Genomic DNA, 18,831 nt, shown 5'->3' on the forward strand with positions numbered 1-18,831 from the left:
TAAACACAGTTAAAGATTTATATTACATGTGGATAAGCTGAGTCAGAGAATTTGCTGATCACGTAAAATCCATGTCTCACCTCTTTTATTTGGTTTAGTTCGGTATGTTTTCAAGTTTGCTTCCTGTTTAACCAAGAGGTTTAAGACAGTCCTCAGTCAGTCATCAGTGACATCTGGGGAACAATACGTTTGACTCTAGTTGTTTATTAAACAAGTTCTTGGGTAAAAGCTGTGTGTTTACAGCCTGCGCTTTCATAAATCCACCCACCTGATGGAGAGAGAAAGCAGTGATCGATCAGCTGACATGCAACAGGCGGTCCTCCCTACCTACAGGGCTTAGAAATGAGCCCTGACACAGTCATCTGTTTATTCTGCTGAGCTCTCGGTGCCGTTTCCCCTGTGTGTCACCACTCGAAGCTGAAGATGGCTCGAGGCACGGAAGTTTCTCATTTCCCAGGCGCACCCGGTTGTGCCTGCTCCTCCCGTGTGTCTGCTGCTTGGGGAACACCACTACCAGTAGCGTCTCTCGGTGTACAGCGGGACCTGGGTGCTATGCGGAGAACAGGGGTCGAGATCAGAACAACTTTATGTGCCTGAGTTTACCATTTGCTCTTAAACAGAGTAATGAAACTTTTTAACAGAATTGAGTTTAACTTGCTTAAGAGAAATGGTCTAGTGTATTCAGAGAGGGTAGCAGATTTGTAGTAGCCGTGCGCTTAGCACGTAGCCCTAATATAAATGTATGAGCTTTACCTGAGAATATCGAGGATCCCAGTCTTCTGTCATGGACGGTATCTGTTTAAGTTGAATCTCCAATAGATGGCTGCTCCTATGTGTTATTTTGCTACAGCAAAGAGTAAAATTACTGCTTATGAAACCTACAGGCTTTATTTATTTTGAAATTGCTGCAGTATAGCAGAGATGACATCCTCTCCCCTCTCTTTTTAAAATCTATTTTAAATATTATTTGCTTATAGGACAATTTCATATTTACAGAAAAATTGACCAGACGGTTTAGAGTTCCCATGTTATACCCCTACTCCTATTACTAACATCTCCCATTAGTATGGTGCATTTGTTACACTTAATGAACTGATATGGAAACATTATTAACTAAATATTTATTTTTATTCTCAGATATTAATAATATTATATAATTATAATAATTGCATATAATTATTATATATAATCACATGTAATTATGTACTTAATATATTTAAATTTATAAATTATGTATTTATAAATATATAAATATACTGTTTATATTATAATTGTATATATTCTATAATAATAAATATAATAATATTCATTCAAATAGTCTCACTTTTTACATAATATTTCTGTTCAAGGATCTGAGATACACATTATATTTAGATGTCATGTCTCCTTAGGTTCCTCTTAGCTGGAACAGTTTCTCAGATTTTCTTTGTTTTTGATGACTTTGATGATTTTTGAGAATGTCCTCCTGTTGGGATTTATCTGAGGTTTTTCTCAGATCAGGCTGGTATTATGGGTTTTGTGGGGGTTCCTTGGTAGCTCAGCTGGTAAACAATCTGCCTGCAAGGCAGGAGTCCCTGGTTCAATTCCTGGGTTGGGAAGATCCCCCGGAGAAGGGGTAGGCTACCCACTCCAGTATTCTTGGGCTTGGGCTTCCCTGGTGGCTTAGATGGTAAAGAATCTGCCTGCAATGCGGGAGACCTGGGTTCAATCCCTGGGTTGGAAAAATCCCCTGGAGAAAGGCATGGCAACCCATTCCAGTATTCTGGCCTGGAGAATCCCCATAGACAGAGGAGCCTGGCAGGCTACAGTCCATGGGGTCATAGAGTGGACATGACTGAGTAAGCAGCAGCAGCATGGTTTTGAGAAAGAAGATTACCGAGTAAAGTATCATTCTTAATGTATCTGATCAAGGTTACAGGCTAGCAGTGTGACTGGTCACTGTTGATGCTGACCTTGATTACCTGGCCAAAGTCATGTTTGTCAAGTTTCTGCACTGAAAAGCTGCCCAAACCCTGTCATGCTCTCTTTGGGAAGAAGCTACCATGCACAGTCCACATGTAAGGACTGGGAGAGATGTTCCCCTCCCGGGCAACATGTACATAATTTATTTGGATTTCTTCTGCATGGGAGAGTCATCTCTTCTTTTTCGTTTATTATATTTTTCAGTCTTTTATTTCCATCAGTATGACTAATAGATTTTTTTTGAATACTTTGGGTGATAGTCCAATCCTACTTTACTTTGTTGCTCAATTGGCCTATAGCTTTGGCCATTGAGTCCCCCTTTTCTTTGGAAGTTGTGTTCAAAGAGGAGTCATAATTTCTGATGTCCATACAGACCGGGGAGGGGTCGCTACCATGGGACTACCCTTCAGACCACCCTGATTTGCCTGCTTTTGTGAAGTTTCTGTTCCAAGGTGGCAAACACCACTCCTCACACCTCTCATCTAGCAGGGCTGGGAGCCAAGTCTACAGAGGAAAGTGAAAGAGTTCTGAGACCCTAATTAGAGAGTATGCAGCAGCAGAAGCAGCAGCGGAAAGTAATAATGCTCAGTTTGGGTAAACAGGCAAGGTGCATGTGGGCACATGTGTGCTTCATTTAATTCTGCATTGGACTAGTATCTACTGAGTGCCTACTATGTGCTGGGCATTGTTCCACGTGCTGGGGACATGCCACAATAGCACAAAGGCCCCAGCTTCCTAAGCACATGGGGAGACAGACCATAACCCCAAGTAGACAGTGTCAGGTGGTGAGAAATGCTGTAAAGAATAATAAAGCAAGGGACAGGGTGACAGTGCAGTTGGCAAGGGGTCGGGTGGGGGTTTGGAGACGTGCTCTTTTACAAAGTGGCAGGGAAGGGACTCTCTGATGAGGTGATGTTTGGACAGGAATGAGGTGGCAGAGTGAGCCCTGGGAATATCTAGGGGAAGAGGCTTCTGAGCAGAGGAGCAGCAGTTTAAGGGCCTTGAAATTCATGGCTGAAATGAACCTCAGGGATCATATGTGGAGTTAAAATATCCCATGCTATCCCAATTTTGCCATTAACATGAATTAATAAGAAGAATTTAGTGCACAAATGTGGTTGATTGGCAGGAGTGGTCTCTTTTCTGGTTGTTAGTGTACCAACTAACCTGATCTCCAGCTCCCATCTGGCTGGGGTTTCCAGAGAGGAGAGGAGAGTTCTACACTTGTGGACCACAGGAAACGAAAATGTGCACAGCACCAACAGATCTTGTTTTGGAGGTACCCTGTTTCATCCTAAGGGGAAAAAGAAAGTGTTGTTGAAAGCCAACTAAAAGGCCAGCAGCAACTTGTCTCCCAAGATGTAGTTTGAAATAAGCAGCTTGAGTGGTTTTCACATGTTTTAATTTTCATAATTGTTTCCACATTATGGGCTGGCTGGACAGTGTTTTAGAGAATCAAGTTTGGGAGAGTCTAAATGAAAGCTTTGCTCCTGAAGTTTTCATTTGGATTCTACATATAGACTTTCTAAACCATCATTTTCTGAAGTCTTAAATTACTGAAGTTTAAAGTTGTGGTAATACCTCCAGAGTTTAACATCTTTTGTTTCTGGGTCAAAACTATTCAAACTTGGAAGGAATGATGCTAAAGCTGAAACTCCAGTACTTTGGCCACCTCATGCAAAGAGTTGACTCATTGGAAAAGACTCTGATGCTGGGAGGGATTGGGGGCAGGAGGAGAAGGGGACGACAGAGGATGAGATGGCTGGATGGCATCACTGACTCGATGGACGTGAGTCTGAGTGAACTCCGGGAGTTGGTGATGGACAGGGAGGCCTGGCGTGCTGCGATTCATGGGGTCACAGAGAGTCAGACATGACTGAGCAACTAAACTGAACTGAACTGAAAGTTGTGGTAATACCTCCAGAGTTTAACATCTTTTGTTTCTGGGTCAAAACTATTCAAACCCTCTAAACCTTTAGTATAGAAAAAAAGAAGAAGAAGAAGAAAGGAAGAAAAAGAAAAAAAAGCCAAGCTTGAGATTTGGCAGAATTCAAGTTGAACAACATTAGTCTTAAAATTGTATTGTGTGGCCTGCTTACTATGAAATTTGAAAGCGTATTTTCAGAAAACATGCCTTTTCCTATATTTCTCAGGGCTTTAAAAACAAAATAAAAAACCTAAAGGGAATTTAGGCTGTCCCAATTTTTTTTTAATATGCGCATATAACACAAGACAGTCTTTGAACGTGATTTGATGGGATCATTCTATTTTGGTAATTCTGTGGTTATTGTAAGTATGACTATAGTTCTCGGTCTGTCTGGTATTTCATTGTCTGTGGAGAGAAAATGTAGTGTTGTAGAGAAGCTTGTGAGCCTGGGAGCACAGCTGCCTCAAGAGAAGCCCAGGTCTTCCACTTACTAGCTGTGTGACCTTAGGCGAGGATACTTCAGTTTCCTCACCCGCACAATAGATCATATAATAGTATCTGCATCACTGTGGGTAGGATTAAATAAGAAGACCTACATAAAATGCTTAGTCCAGCATCAGGCACAGAGTAATCATTCAAATATTAGCAATTAAAAATAGTAAAGTCAAGATACTAAGTAACTAACCCAAGAACACGAAGTTAATCAGTGAAATTCTCCAATTGGCATAGTTAGTGGGTGATGTGTAAGTCATCAAAGGCATTTAACTGAACCTCTTCCTTTTAGTGGGGAAGAGATAGTGTTAAATGGAGATTCATTTGCCCCCTCCACACATGCTGATGCTATAGATGTGAGCATAAAAGGCGAGGTCCCTGGTCTCATGGAGCAGAGAGGTCTAGCAGAGGGGGATGGATAATAAAGACAAAACACACACAAAAATATGTCATAACTGGTAGAGAAAGCAAGGCTCTCTGATAGCGGGAACTGAGGGTTACTTTGGATTGGTTTAGTATCTCTGAGGAGGGGATGTTTAGAATTTATAATAGAATCATATTTTGAGGTTTGAGAGAGGCAAGAAATGGTAAGTCGATCATTTGTTATAAGCTCACTAAGTTTTTGGTAATTTCCAGCTAAGAGAATATGGTGATCTGTTGTTAATATGTACTGGGGACTGTCAACAAGCTGGACAGCTTATGGCAGAGAAAAAAAAAAATCAGAAGTACTAGTTCACAAATTTCCATTATTCATTTTTGGGACTCTGGGGTGATTGTGTTGGGAATGTTTTATAAGAGAGAGAACCTCTTGATTTGGCCTCTTGATGGGACCTCTTGATTTGGCCAGTTGTCAGCATTATAAGGTTTTGTTGTTTCATGAAATTTTAAGTAGAAAACCATTTTATTTTCATTATCACTGGAAAACTCTAAAGTGTGCTGTGCTGATAAGAGTAATAATAATGAACATAAGTGAATCCTTGAGGTTTTTCCTTTGAGGATTAATTTTGATTTTTCAGTGTCATAGTTTTCAAAGAAAGGTATACTAAGTAGAATGTGTTCTCCTAAAACAGAATTTGCAAACCAGCATTTAAGAGTCTATTTATTTATTACAAAAAATGTAGACTGTAGAAAAAACTGGAAAGAATTAAAAAATAAAACCCCACAATTCTACCATTCTTTGTTAACTATTTACACTTTGAGTTTTTTCCCTCTTCTTTTTTTTGTCTTTTAAAAGTAGTCCAGACACACACACACACACACACACACCCATATTTGTGTGTGTTTATATGTTTATATTGTTTTAATTAAAATAAAGTATATGTATGTATACATATTTATGTAAATACACATATATTTATATATATATATACACACACACACATGTGTGTGTTTTTATATGTGTGTGTATATATATATAAATATATATGTACTTATATATATGTATACATACATATACTTTATTTTAATTAAAACAATGGCATATGCTTTTCTTCATATTAATACAGCTTCACAGTAAACATGATTTTCAATGGGTACATAATATTCCATCTTGTGGAATCTTTTTCACTAATTCCCTATATTAATTTTTTAATATTCTCATTGTCTACTTCTCCCGAAAGTAGAATTAGAGCCTGGGAGGTAGGAAACTGTGGTGGGCGTTCTGGTTAATCATGGTTTTCCTGTGGTTTTCAACTTTGTAAGACAAAACTACTTCGCATTCCCTGGACAAATTTTGCTAAAATGTGTCGAAGAATGTGCCATTTTGGTTTTGATGAGGGAAAGTTGAATTTGAAGATTTTAAAAATTTTTAATAATCATTGTAGTTTTAGGGCATGATGTAATTACAAATTCAACCAAGTTTATGACCACAATAAATGTTAAAAACCTCTTTTAAATGAAATTAGGAAAATTTAGCTTTCTGCTAGTATGTTAATTCCTACATCTTTCTGACATTAATCTTGATAAACTGATGAGTTAAAGATAAGATAATTTTAGGACTTCCCAAGAGGTTCAGTGGTACAGAATCCACTTGCCAATGCAAGAGACTCAGTTTTGATCTCTGAGTTGGGAAGATCCCCTGGAGAAGGAAATGGCAACCCGCTCCAGTATTCTTGCCTGGGAAATCCGATGGACAAGAGGAACCTGGTGGGCTACAATCCATGGGGTCACAAAAAAGTCAGACATGACTTAGCAACTAAACAGCAATAAATATAATTTTTAAATCAGAACTGTATTTCTCTTAGCTATCTAGAACATATAGCAAAATAAAATACATGAAATATTTTTCATTAGTAGAAGGACACATAGCAATTGCCTACTAAAAAGACACATAATCATTAAAATTTCTCATGTGGTTTTTGGATTTTTTGTCCTGAATTTCAGTATATTTTCAGTACTGTTGAAAGCTACATTTTCTCTTTGGATATTAAAATTGAATTTTACTAGATTAGTGTCTTCCATTCAACTCTCATCTGCTGCTGGTGGGATTAGAAATATCTGTCTTGAGGGCAGTTCGACAACATATACAAGAAACCGTTAAATAAGTTTATATTTGCTACTTCATCAACTAAAATCTATGGATTAATCCTAAGGAAATAATTGGCCAAGTGTGTAAAGATTAATGCATAAGAATGTAGTCTTTCTTGTCAAAGTAAAATATTAGAAACAACTTAAATATCCAACAGTTAGGGATTAGTTAAGTAAATTATGGTATAGTCATACTGGAATATTGTGAAAATTATCATATAGATGCGTAGTTTAAATTTGGGGAAATTATCATGATATAATGTAGATATATTGACCTGTTTTATGAAGTTGTCTGATATTGGCAGTTAGTGGTTGTTCAATATCTTCCAAAGAGAATAGTTTTTGTTTTGTCATTAGTAAAAGGCACTTAGACCCATTTGTATCTTGAGATCATTCCCATTTGTTTATCTGAAGCATATAACATGATATTTTACCTTTCATTATTTATGGCAGAGACACATATATCTAATTCAGTAAAAATATCATTATATCATTATACATTAAAATAAAGACTGTCTACAATAAATATCTATTTTGTACTACTTTAGACTGATATTTGATCCCCTTATCCTGATTCTGGATGTGATATTGAGCTTTACAAGAGCCTTTAGAATTTATAAGAGCCTTAAAAGCTGGGGATTTCCATTAAGTTTTCACCTTTAGAGCCACTTCATTCCCACCAGTGGACTGCTCAGTGCATGTGTCTACCAGGTATCCAGTTTTCCAGAAGAAATATTGCAGCCTTGTTTCTTGAGAGAGAGCCCTGGTCATTCTCTCCAGAAGGTAGATTTCCTGGTCTTCGACTCCATTCTCCGTTGATTGGACCCTTCACAGCAATGGCCGGATCACTCTGAGGCAAAACACCTGGTCTTCCCAACAAGCACAGATGCGTGGGCATCGTTTGAGCCCCTGCCCAGCCCCTCCTTGGTCAGAACCCCTCACTTTCGGACTGCAAGAGACCTCATCCTGAGATTAGTACCTAACTTGTCTGCCTGGTACCCCAGTGTGGGGTCTACTTTCAGACGTGTGTCTGGACAACTCGTCCTTACTTGGCAAGTGCATTATCATACCCTCAGACTCCAGATTCTAGTCTTACCCATGAAGGACTGGTCTTCTGCTACTGGCCGTTACACAGAGCCCAGGGAAGGAAACTGACTTGAAGTGATTCAGGTGGTTAATCAAATATGCAAATTCACATTGGTGCAGTTTGGCTTAGGAGAGTATGAAAGAAGTGAACAAGAAGGTAAAAAAGGAGGACTGAGGACAAAGTTGCCAGCTCTGTACCATGTGCTTAACCATGTCGTCGTAGCTTGAAACTAAAACGTGGCAAAGGTGGATCAGAAGTCTTGGGAAAGGTGTGTGGTCATGTGAAGAGTAACTCAACACCTGATATATTGGCAAGAATGTGCCTGGCATTACCAACTTGCCCTTGATTAATAAACAGAACCTATAAATAAGAAATGAGCTGGAAACCACCGAGAAGTGTTAACATGCTATGCTGTAATTGTTACCAGTATAGAGTGGATTATTGCAAGGTTCAGAATATTTGACTTAGTTTTGCCTCCTGATCATTCATTCTTTCAGCCAGCTAGCCAACCATTCAGTAAATATTGGTCTTGAGACAGCCAAGGCAGATGGGTCCTGGGCTTATCATGATGAACAAAATGGATACAGACCCTCCCTCACTGAGCTTGCACCTAACCTGAGAAACAGACAACAGTGACTGATGTGAGATAAAGGTTGTAATAGGAGGTCGAGGGCCAGGGTCCTGGAGCAAGGGACATTTATACTGGGATCTGAAGGATTAACAGGAGTTGACTAGAATAAGGGGCTTAGCAATGGCAACTGGTGGTTTAGTGATTGATTTTTGCAAAGAGTGACATTTGTTTCTTCTTTAAATTTCTTTCTAGGATGTTCAGTTCTTCTCCACAATGAATGAGTGTTACTATGATAAGCGGATGGACTTTTTTTATAATAGGAGCAACACTGACACTGCTGATGAGTGGACAGGAACGAAGCTTTTAATTGTTTTGTGTTTTGGAACGTTTTTCTGCCTGTTTATCTTTTTTTCTAATTCTCTAGTCATCGCAGCAGTGATCAAAAACAGAAAGTTTCACTTCCCCTTCTACTACCTGCTGGCTAACCTAGCTGCTGCAGACTTCTTTGCTGGAATTGCCTATGTGTACCTGATGTTTAACACTGGCCCAGTTTCAAAAACTCTGACTGTCAACCGGTGGTTTCTCCGCCAGGGACTTCTGGACGCTAGCTTAACAGCCTCCCTGACCAATTTGTTGGTTATTGCCGTGGAAAGGCACATGTCGATCATGAGGATGCGGGTCCACAGCAACCTGACCAAAAAGAGGGTGACGCTGCTCATCTTGTTCATCTGGGCCATCGCCATCTTTATGGGGGCTGTCCCCACGCTGGGCTGGAATTGCCTCTGTGACATCTCTGCCTGCTCTTCCCTGGCCCCCATTTATAGCAGGAGTTACCTCATTTTCTGGACTGTGTCCAACCTCATGGCCTTCTTCATTATGGTCGTGGTGTACCTGCGGATCTACATGTATGTAAAGAGGAAAACCAACGTCTTGTCTCCACATACGAGTGGGTCCATCAGCCGCCGGAGGACACCCATGAAGCTAATGAAGACGGTGATGACTGTCTTAGGTAAGAGGAACCAAGTCAGACATTATTCCCCTTCATTCGGCAAATATTTATTGAGTACCTGCTGTAAAACAAGGCACTTACTAGGTAGTAGGAATGCAGGAGTTAACATGAACAGACACAAACCCCCACCTGCCTGGAGCTTATACTCTAATAGGGGAAGGCAACGTAAGTACTCTGATGGGACAAACAAAATAATTTTATAGTAAATTTTATTATAAATTTTGTAAAATAAGATGTTGAGTCTAATGGGAAAAAATAGAGCAGCGAAGATAAGGAGTGCGCTAAACAGGTACAGTTTGCGTTTTAAAAAAAATGTTGTGAGGTACAGCTTCACCTAGAAGATGACCTTGTAGCCAAGATAGGAAAGTGGTGAGGGAGTGAATCGTGTGGGTATGGGGGGATGGGTGTTCCAGGCAAAAGATGGAATGAGTTTTGGAGGCTGAACAGCAAGGAGGCCAGTATGGCTGGAGTGGAGTGAGTGAGGGGGGCGATGAGGTCAGAGAGCTGAGGGGGTGGGGGTGGGGAGACTCAGATTCAATGGGGCCGTGCAGTTACTGTAAAGGCTTTGGCTTTTCTGAATGAGAGAAGAAGCCATTGGAAGGTTTTGAATGAGGGAGTGACATGATCTCACATTTTAGTGGCATCTCTCTGACTGCTGCTTGGAGGAAATACTGTAGTGGGGCAAAAGCAGAGGCTTAAGAGGGCGTTTCAGTGCCCAAGAGAGATGGTCCAGAGAGCAGGACCAGAGAACAGTCTAGACATGGCTGGTTTCTGAATTTTTTTAGATGATAACCTCGATAGGATTTGCTGATGGGTAAGGTACAAAGGAAGATGGGAGGGCTAGGGGAAGGTGAAGATGGGGAAGACAGAAGAGGAGATTTGGGGAGAAGGTGGGGAGTTTGGCTTTGGTCTAGCTAAGTTTAGGGTTTTTTTAGACATCTCATGGAGTTATTGAATGAAGCTTTCAGGATTTAGGGGTGGACTGGAGATCTGGGGGGAAAAGTGGTATTTTAAACCAAAAAACTGGATGAGCCCACTGTGAAAGGGAGTGTGGATGGAAGAAAGAAGAGGACCAAGGAATGAGACCCAGGACATTCCAATGTAGGGAAGGTGGAAAGGCAGGAGCAACCGGCATAAAACCAAGAAAAGGGATAGCCAGAAAACCCAGGGGAATACAGTGGCCTGGAAACTGTGAAAAAGAAAGAGTGTATCAGCAATGTTTATACTCCTGAGAGGTAGAGTCAGACAAGGTCCTGGGTTTAGCAGAGTGGTAGTTGTTTGGTGACCTTGGAAAGGTCAAAACTCAGGAGTTTTGACCAGCTCTCAGGAGTTTTGCTTTCCACTGTGATTCTTGGACCAACAAGACTCATTTGGGTGAAGAATTTTACCTTTGTTTTGTATTCCCTCTGGCAGGTAGCCAGTTGTGCACCAATTCCAGTCCTGTTCCAGGTGACAGGTAGACTTTGTGATGGGTGGACAAACAAAGACTTTTATGGTTTTGCAGGCCTTGACTTCTACATGAGAGAGGCCATTTCTCACCCTGTGTGGTGGCTGCAGCTGTGGGGACCATTGTTGAGAGAGATTCTGGAGTATAGTCCTTTTAATTCCCAGTGTGAAGGAACTATAAAGTGAATTCCTGGGGAGCAATTCATAATGGAAGATGCAGTGGATATGTGGTCTTGAATGGGAACCATCAAGATATCTATAGGTCCTGAAACTGCTAGTGTGGTTTGGAGGTCATCAGACATGTAGTATGATTGTTAAAATAATTTCAAACTGAGGATTTATTTTAGATAACAAATATTTATATAGGGTTTAATATGTGTTAAGCACCGTCCTAAGGGTTTTATAGATATTAGCTTATTTAATCCCCTTGGCAACCCTGTGAGGTCAGCTACTGTTACCCCTATATCAGATTAGGAAACTGAGTGGAGAGTTTAAGTACTGTGGCCAAGGTCATTCATTGTTAATGGTGGAACCAACACTGACCAGTTGGCCGTTGAAGTCCACATGTTTATTACCACATTCTGTAACTAGTTTTGCTTTATTTGGACTTTTTACTGGCTTCTTTGTTCTGTCTTCAAGTTTGAATACCTCATTCTCCTTGTAGTGCCTTGACAAGAATGTAGACAACAATAAGAAAAGGTGGAGTCATATTGATCCATGTTTCTACTCTTGAGCTAGAGCTATTGATGTTTTTGGTCTTTATTCTTAGTGTCAATAAACTCTACTTTTCCTACTTGCAAGCATAACTATTTGCTTTGTTGTTGTTGTTCAGCTGCTTAGTCATGTCTGACCTTTTGCAACCCCATGGAGTGCAGCACGCCAGGCTTCCCTGTCCTTTACCATCTCCTGGAGTTTGCTCAAACTCATGTCCATTGAGTCGGTGATACCATCCAAAAATATCATCATCTGTCATCCCCTTCTCTTGCCAACAATCTTTCCCAGCCTTGGGGTCTTTTCCCAGTGAGTTGGCTTTTTGCATTAGGTGGCCAAAGTATTAGAGCTTCAGCTTCAGCATCAGTCCTTCCAATGAATACTCAGGGTTGATTTCCTTTAGGATTGACTGGTTTGATCTCCTTGCTGTCCAAAGGACTCTCAAGAGTCTTCTCCAACACAACAGTTAGAAAGAGTCAATTCTTTGATGCTCAGCCTTCTTTATGGTCCAACACTCACATCCCTACATACAAGAAAAACCATTGCTTTGACTATACAAACCTTTGTCATTTTTTAATATACTATCTAAGTTTATCATAGCTTTCCTTCCAAGGAGTAAGTGTCTTTTAATTTCATGGCTGCAGTCACTGTCTGCAGTGATTTTGGAGGCCAAGAAAATCAAGTCTGTCACAGTTTCCATTGTTTCCCCATCTATTTGCCATGAAATGATGAGACTGGATGCTATGGTCTTAGTTTTTTGAATGTTGAGTTTTAAGCCAGCTTTTTCGCTCTCCTCTTTCATCATCTTTCCTCTTCACTTTCTGCCATGAGGGTGGTGTCATCTGCATATATGTGGTTATTGTTATTTCTCCTGGCAATCTTGATTCCAGCTTGTGCGTCATCCAGCATGGCATTTCACATGATGTACTCTGCATATAAGTTAAATAAGCAGGGTGACAAGATACAGCCTTGACGTACTCCTTTCCCAGTTTGGAACCAGTCCATTTTACCATGTCCATTTCTAACTGTTGCTTCTTCAACTGTGTACAGTTTTCTCAGAAGGCATGTAAGGTGGTCTGGTATTCCCATCTCTTTAAGAATTTTCCAGAGTTTGTTGTGATCCACACAGTCAAAGGCTTTAGCTTAGTCAATGAAGCAGAAGTAGATGTTTTTCTGGAATTCTCTTGCTTTTTCTGTGATCCAATGGATGTTGGCAGTTTGATCTCTGATTCCCCTGCTTTTCTAAATTCAGCTTGTACATCTGAAAGTTTTCAGTTCATATACTGTTGAAGCTTAGCTTGGAGAATTTTGAGCATGACCTTGCTAACATGCAAAATGAGTGCAATTGGATGGTAGGTCAAACATTCTTTGGCATTGCCTTTCTTTGGGATTGGAATGAAAAATGACCTTTTCCAGTCCTGTGGCCACTGCTGAGTTTCCCAAATTTTCTGGCTTATTGAGTGCAGCATTTTTACAGCATCATCTTTTAGGATTTGAATTAGCTCAGCTGGAATTCCATCACCTCCACTAGCTTTGTTTGTAGTGATGCCTCCTGAGGCCCACTTGACTTCACACTCCAGGATGTCTGGCTCTAGGTGAGTGATCACACCTTCGTGATTATCTGGGTCATGAAGATCTCTTTCGTATAGTTCTTTTGTGTATTCTTGCCACCTCTTCTTAATATCTTCTGCTTCTGTTAGGTCCATACCATTCCTGTCCTTTATTGTGCCCATCTTTGCATGAAACATTCCCTTGATATCTCTAATTTTCTTGAAGAGATCTCTAGTCTTTCCCATTCTATTGTTTTCCTGTTTCTTGCATTGTTCACTGAGAAAGTCTTTCTCATCTGTCCCTGCTGTTCCTTGGAACTCTGCATTCAAGTGGGTTTATCTTTCCTTTTCTCCTTTGTTTTTCACTTCTTTTATCTCAGCTATTTGTAAGGTTTCCTCAGACAACCATTTTCCCTTTTTATGTCTTTTTGCGGGGGATGGTTTTGATCACTGCCTTCTGTACAATGTTTGAACCTCTGTCCTTAGTTCTTCAGGCACTCTGTCTATCAGATCTAATCCTTTGAGTCTATTTGTCACTTCCACTATATAATCAACAGATTTGATTTAGGTCACACCTGAATGGCCTAGTGGTTTTCCCTACTTTTGTCAATTTAAGTCTGGATTTTGCAATTAGGAGTTCAGGATCTGAGCCATAGTCAACTCCTGGTCATGTTTTTGCTAACTGTATACAGCTTCTCCATCTTTGGCTGCAAGGAATATGTCAATCTAATTTCGGTGTTGACCATCTCATGATGTCCATGTGTAGAGCTGTCCCTTGTGTTTTTAGAAGAGGGTGTTTACTATGACCAGCGTGTACTCTTGGCAAAACTCTGTTAGCCTTTGACCTGCTTGCTTCATTTTGAACTCCAAGGCCAAACTTCCCTGTTACTCCTGGTATCCCTTGACTTCCTACTTTTGCATTCCAGTCCCCTATGATGAAAAGGACATCTTTTTTTTGGTGTTAGAAGGTCTTGTAGGTCTTCATAGAACCGTTTGACTTCAGCTTCTATGGCATTAGTGGTTGGGGCATAGATTTGGATTACTGTAATATTGAAGGTTTGCCTTAGCAACGAACCGAGATCATTCTGTCATTTTTGAGATTTTACCCATGTACAGCATTTTGGAATCTTTTGTTGACTATGAGAGCTACTCCATTTTTCCTAAGGGGTTCTTGCCCATTGTAGTAGGTATAACGGTCATATGAATTAAATTCACCCATTCCTGTCCATTTTAGTTCACTGATTTCTAAAATGTTGATGTTTGACCAATTGCTGTCTCCTGTTTGACCACTTCCAATTTACCTTGATTCAGGTAAATTGACCTATACCTAACATTCCTGGTTCCTATGCAATATTGTTCTTTACAGCATTGAACTTTGCTTTCACCACCAGACACATCCACAATTGGGCCTTATTTCCACTTTGGCTTAGCCTCTTTCATTCCTTCCAGAGCTATTTCTCTGCTCTTTCTTCAGTAGCATATTGGACGTTTGCTTGGCCGTGTACCTTCAGAAACTACTTGCCTGATTGAAGAGAAAACTTTTTCCAGCATGTTCTATATTTTACACAGCATGAAATGGAAAAGAACTCTGTCATCCTGTTCTGTCCTAGAATAAGATTCTTTGTGAGGTGGTCGTCATGGTCACCAGCTTCAGTATCATATGTAACCTTGTCTGGAACATATAACAAGTTTTTCTGGAAGGATTAAAATTAAGGTTGTATAGTTTGGGCAGGTGTGGTGTTGGATAAGGGCCAAACCAGAAGAAACAATGAAATTGCCAGGCAGGATAGGAGAAGTCATGGCATCAAGAGGAAACAGCATTGAGGAATTGGTTAACGGCAGGAAAATAGCTTGGTGCGGAGGACCTGGGGAAGTTCCTCAGTGGTGAGACAGAGGCATCTGGTGGAAGACAGGAAGTGTGGGGACAGAGGAAATGAAACTGAAGAGCTCGGTGGTATGAGGTTTTTAGACTTACAGCTCCTGACTTCTTTGGATAACAGATTTAGGTTTTTAGCCCCACTTCTATAATTTTCTACAGAGATGATGTGAAGCTCACCTTTTCCTGGTTAAATTTCCTTATCAGAGGTTCAATAGGTAATCTTTAAATTCTTTTAAAGTTCTGAAATTCAGTAGTCTACCCTGACAATAAATAACCAAAGCCTACACAAAGTTCAAGGATTCACTGAGTATCAAAGCACAAAGTCTCCTTCCATGAGAGCATCTTCTATGGTGTTCCTTAGGAAGGGAGCCACTCAGTTGCTCTGTCTGATGCATGTAAGAATTCAGTTGCCTAATGTGGGTGTCTGTCATATGATAGTATATATATTAGAAAAATCAAAGGACTGGCACCTACCACCACTATAGTCACGGGTTCTGAGTATGTTCAAATTAACAGCTTAATACTTATTTCTTTAATGATTACTTGATTTAAATAAATTCATGATAAAACACTAAATCTTCATGTTTACTCCTTGATGTGTATTTTGTAGAAAATTTTAATTTAAAATTAAAGTTTCTTACAAATATAAATTCTTTTAAGTATTGGAAAATTAATAAATACATATCAACTGTCTGTTAAATAGCATCTAAGAGGCCAAAGGCTGTACAAACTCAGTGAGCTTAATATCATTTCAAAGAAAGAAGAAGGGATAACAGGCCCATAGAATTTGGGGAAGGCTTCTTAGGGATCTGGAATGGTGGGTGGGATTTGTATTGGCAGGAGGGAAGGAATTCTAAGCCGGAGAAACAGTATAATCAGAAGTGTGATGGTAGAAACATCTCAAGCTTGTGCAGTAGCACAAGGAATGCCCTGTGAAACACAGATGGATGTTGAGGTACAAGGGGAAGTGACTATGAAGAAGAAGGTTTAGTTGGCTGTTCTCTTTGGAAGGAAAAGAGTAGATCCAGATGACCTTTATGTTTCTTTCCGGGTTTAGGATTTTGGTTGAATACAAAAAACATACAGAACTGGATGGGGAGCACTCTTTAGGCTTGAGGAGATAGATGATGGTAGCGATGATGGCAGTATGAATTTTAAGTTCGTGCGTGACTGGAAAGGCATCTAGGCAGTGTGTTCCTATTTCAGCTACCCTGAGGCGGAATGCTGCTCACATCTGGGTTATGATGTGTGATGATCCCTTTACATGAAAGAAGTTGCTTGTTGAATGTTCTCATTGAAAAGACACTGGAGACATACGATCCTACTTTCCACAGGGCACAAAGGCCCCGCCTAAGAGAGACTCCTGTATTTTGAAATCTTACTGGTCAGCCAGCCTATGGCAACCAAACACACAAAATACCCTGTGTAGAAACCTCTAACTTATTGTCATCAGCAGCACCCTATGTGAACTGTGCACCCAGGGATGTCATGTTTCCTAGGAAATGGCCTGGACTTTCTTTTATTTTGCAATATCTGGAAATGCAAAAGAAAAGAAAGATTCAAGGGATTTGTGAATCATTCTTTTGAAATTTTTCGTAAGTCTTCCTTGTCTCTTAGGATGGTGTTTTCAAGTTGCAAGTGCGACCTACTAGCAAATAATGAAATCAGTTAGGAAATTGTAACTGACACTTTTTTTTAATGACATATAGTAGAATAGAAGAGGAAGTATCAGAGTGAATTACATATAGTAGATATAAGTGTATTGTTTAATAGTGTGTATGTGTGTGTGAGAGAGGGAGAGACTGGTTTATGTTATATTTTTTTTTTACTATGGGTTATGTAGAAGAGTGGACTTCCCAGGTGATGCTAGTGTTAAAGAACCCGCCTGCCAATGCAGGAGATACTAGATAACGCAGAGACGTGGTTTCAATCCTGGGGTCGGAAAGAGCCCCTGGAGGAGGGCATGGCAACCCACTCCAGTATTTGTGCCTGGAGAATCCCATGGGTAGAGGAGCCTGGTGGCCTATGGTCCATAGGGTCACAAAGAGTCAGACACAACTGGAGCAACTTAGCACACAGACATGCATGCGTGGAGAACATTTGAAAAGCCATGGGCTTAGGGTCAAGGTTATTTTTTGCCCAGTACAGACTGAGGTTTTAAAAATACGAGCAGCATTAAGTTAAAGGACTTTTCAGTTTGTGGTCATTGAAACAAAGAGCTGAAAGTTTTTATTTCTGCCTCCCACCTCTCCACTTAGATCAATGCTGAATCCTCCTTACCTTCTCTCAGTGGGGAGGGAAGGGTGGCAAAGTGGTGGTAAGAGTAGAAGCAGTACCTGGAGTTCTTATGCTAGGAAATGGGTGAAAAGTTAGTGCCATATCACCCTTGCTAGAGTACTACTACGGAGAAGGCGATGGCACCCCACTCCAGTACTTTTGCCTAGAAAGTCCCATGGATGGAAGAGCCTGGTAGGCTGTAGTCCATGGGGTCGCTAGAGTCGGAAACGACTGAGCGACTTCACTTTGACTTTTCACTTTCATGCATTGGAGAAGGAAATGGCCACCCACTCCAGTGTTCTTGCTTGGAGAATCCCAGGGACGGGAAGCCTGGTGGGCTGCCGTCTATGGGGTTGCACAGAGTCGGACACGACTAAAGCGACACAGCAGCAGCAGAGTACTACTAGTAATCATACACGACATTTCTGCGACACAGTGTCTTTTTCAGTGTTTTAATTGTTCTTGTTTGGACTTGTGGAAATTCTATAGGGTAAGTGGGGAAGATTCTATTGTCCTTTTTTCCTGCCACTCCCCTAATTGCTCCCTGTTACTCAGTTATAAGTCATTACTGAGTTCCTCAGTTGGCATCACTGAGCCTTTGCTCAGACTGGAACACCTTTCTTCTTGTTCTTCCTGGGAAACTCCTATTCAGTTTGTAAGGCTCAACCCAAGGGCCTCTATTCTCTGAATCTTGCCCTGCCTAGATACCCTGGCTCCTATCTCCTTTGGGCCACTCTCTGACTTATCTACACCTCAATCAGCACACTTCATTTGTTTGCACGCCTTTAGTTTGAACTAAGGTGTCCACTTTTGGAAGTTGGGACCTGTACTTGTTGGTCTGCCTTTGCATATCTAACATGTAGCATGCTGTCTGGAATACATGTACTGAGGTTACAATAGAAGGAATAAGTGAGGAAACTGAGGTTTAGAGAAGTGGCTTTTCAAACGCTAGAACTAAAAATAGAACCCAGTTTTCTTCACATGCAGCCCGACCTTCGGCAGGCTCTGGCTGTGACTTGCCTGTGAGGTAAGCGATGATGGGGAGTGGGTGGGTGGGTGTCCCCTGTCATACTGTGGGAGACTGAGGTCTCAGAAGGGCCAGTGACAGTGGTCTCTTGGGAAGAGGAAAACAAATGAATGTTTTCTGAGTGCTTACTATGAGGTCTGCATCTTACACGCTTTTAGGGTTTTATTTCACTTAACCCTCATGACAACTGTCTGCCAATCTGCTTTATAGATGAGGAAACTCAGATGGACTTAAGCATCTTGCCCAAAGGCCCATACTAGTAAAAATAATAGTAGTTAATACTCACCGTGTGCTATACATGGTTCTGAGACATGTTTTACTTCATTTAATCTTCATGACAACCCTGTGAGGGAGGTTCTGTTATTAT

General features: G+C 40.7%; 1 protein-coding gene across 2 annotated transcripts in view; it reads left to right on the forward strand.

Annotated features, from left to right (window-relative positions):
• The window catches only part of LPAR3 (lysophosphatidic acid receptor 3), an 84,578-nt gene that overhangs the window by 19,269 nt on the left and 46,478 nt on the right, over positions 1-18,831 (forward strand). For both annotated transcript variants that reach the window (XM_070367767.1, XM_070367766.1), the window contains exon 2: positions 8,818-9,574. In XM_070367767.1, the coding sequence (XP_070223868.1) occupies positions 8,839-9,574 (736 nt within the window). In that variant the 5' untranslated portion in view covers positions 8,818-8,838. The remainder of the gene's footprint in view (positions 1-8,817; positions 9,575-18,831) is intronic.

Source organism: Bos mutus, chromosome 3 (assembly GCF_027580195.1).
Source record: "Bos mutus isolate GX-2022 chromosome 3, NWIPB_WYAK_1.1, whole genome shotgun sequence".
Classification (NCBI taxonomy): Eukaryota; Metazoa; Chordata; class Mammalia; order Artiodactyla; family Bovidae; genus Bos; species Bos mutus.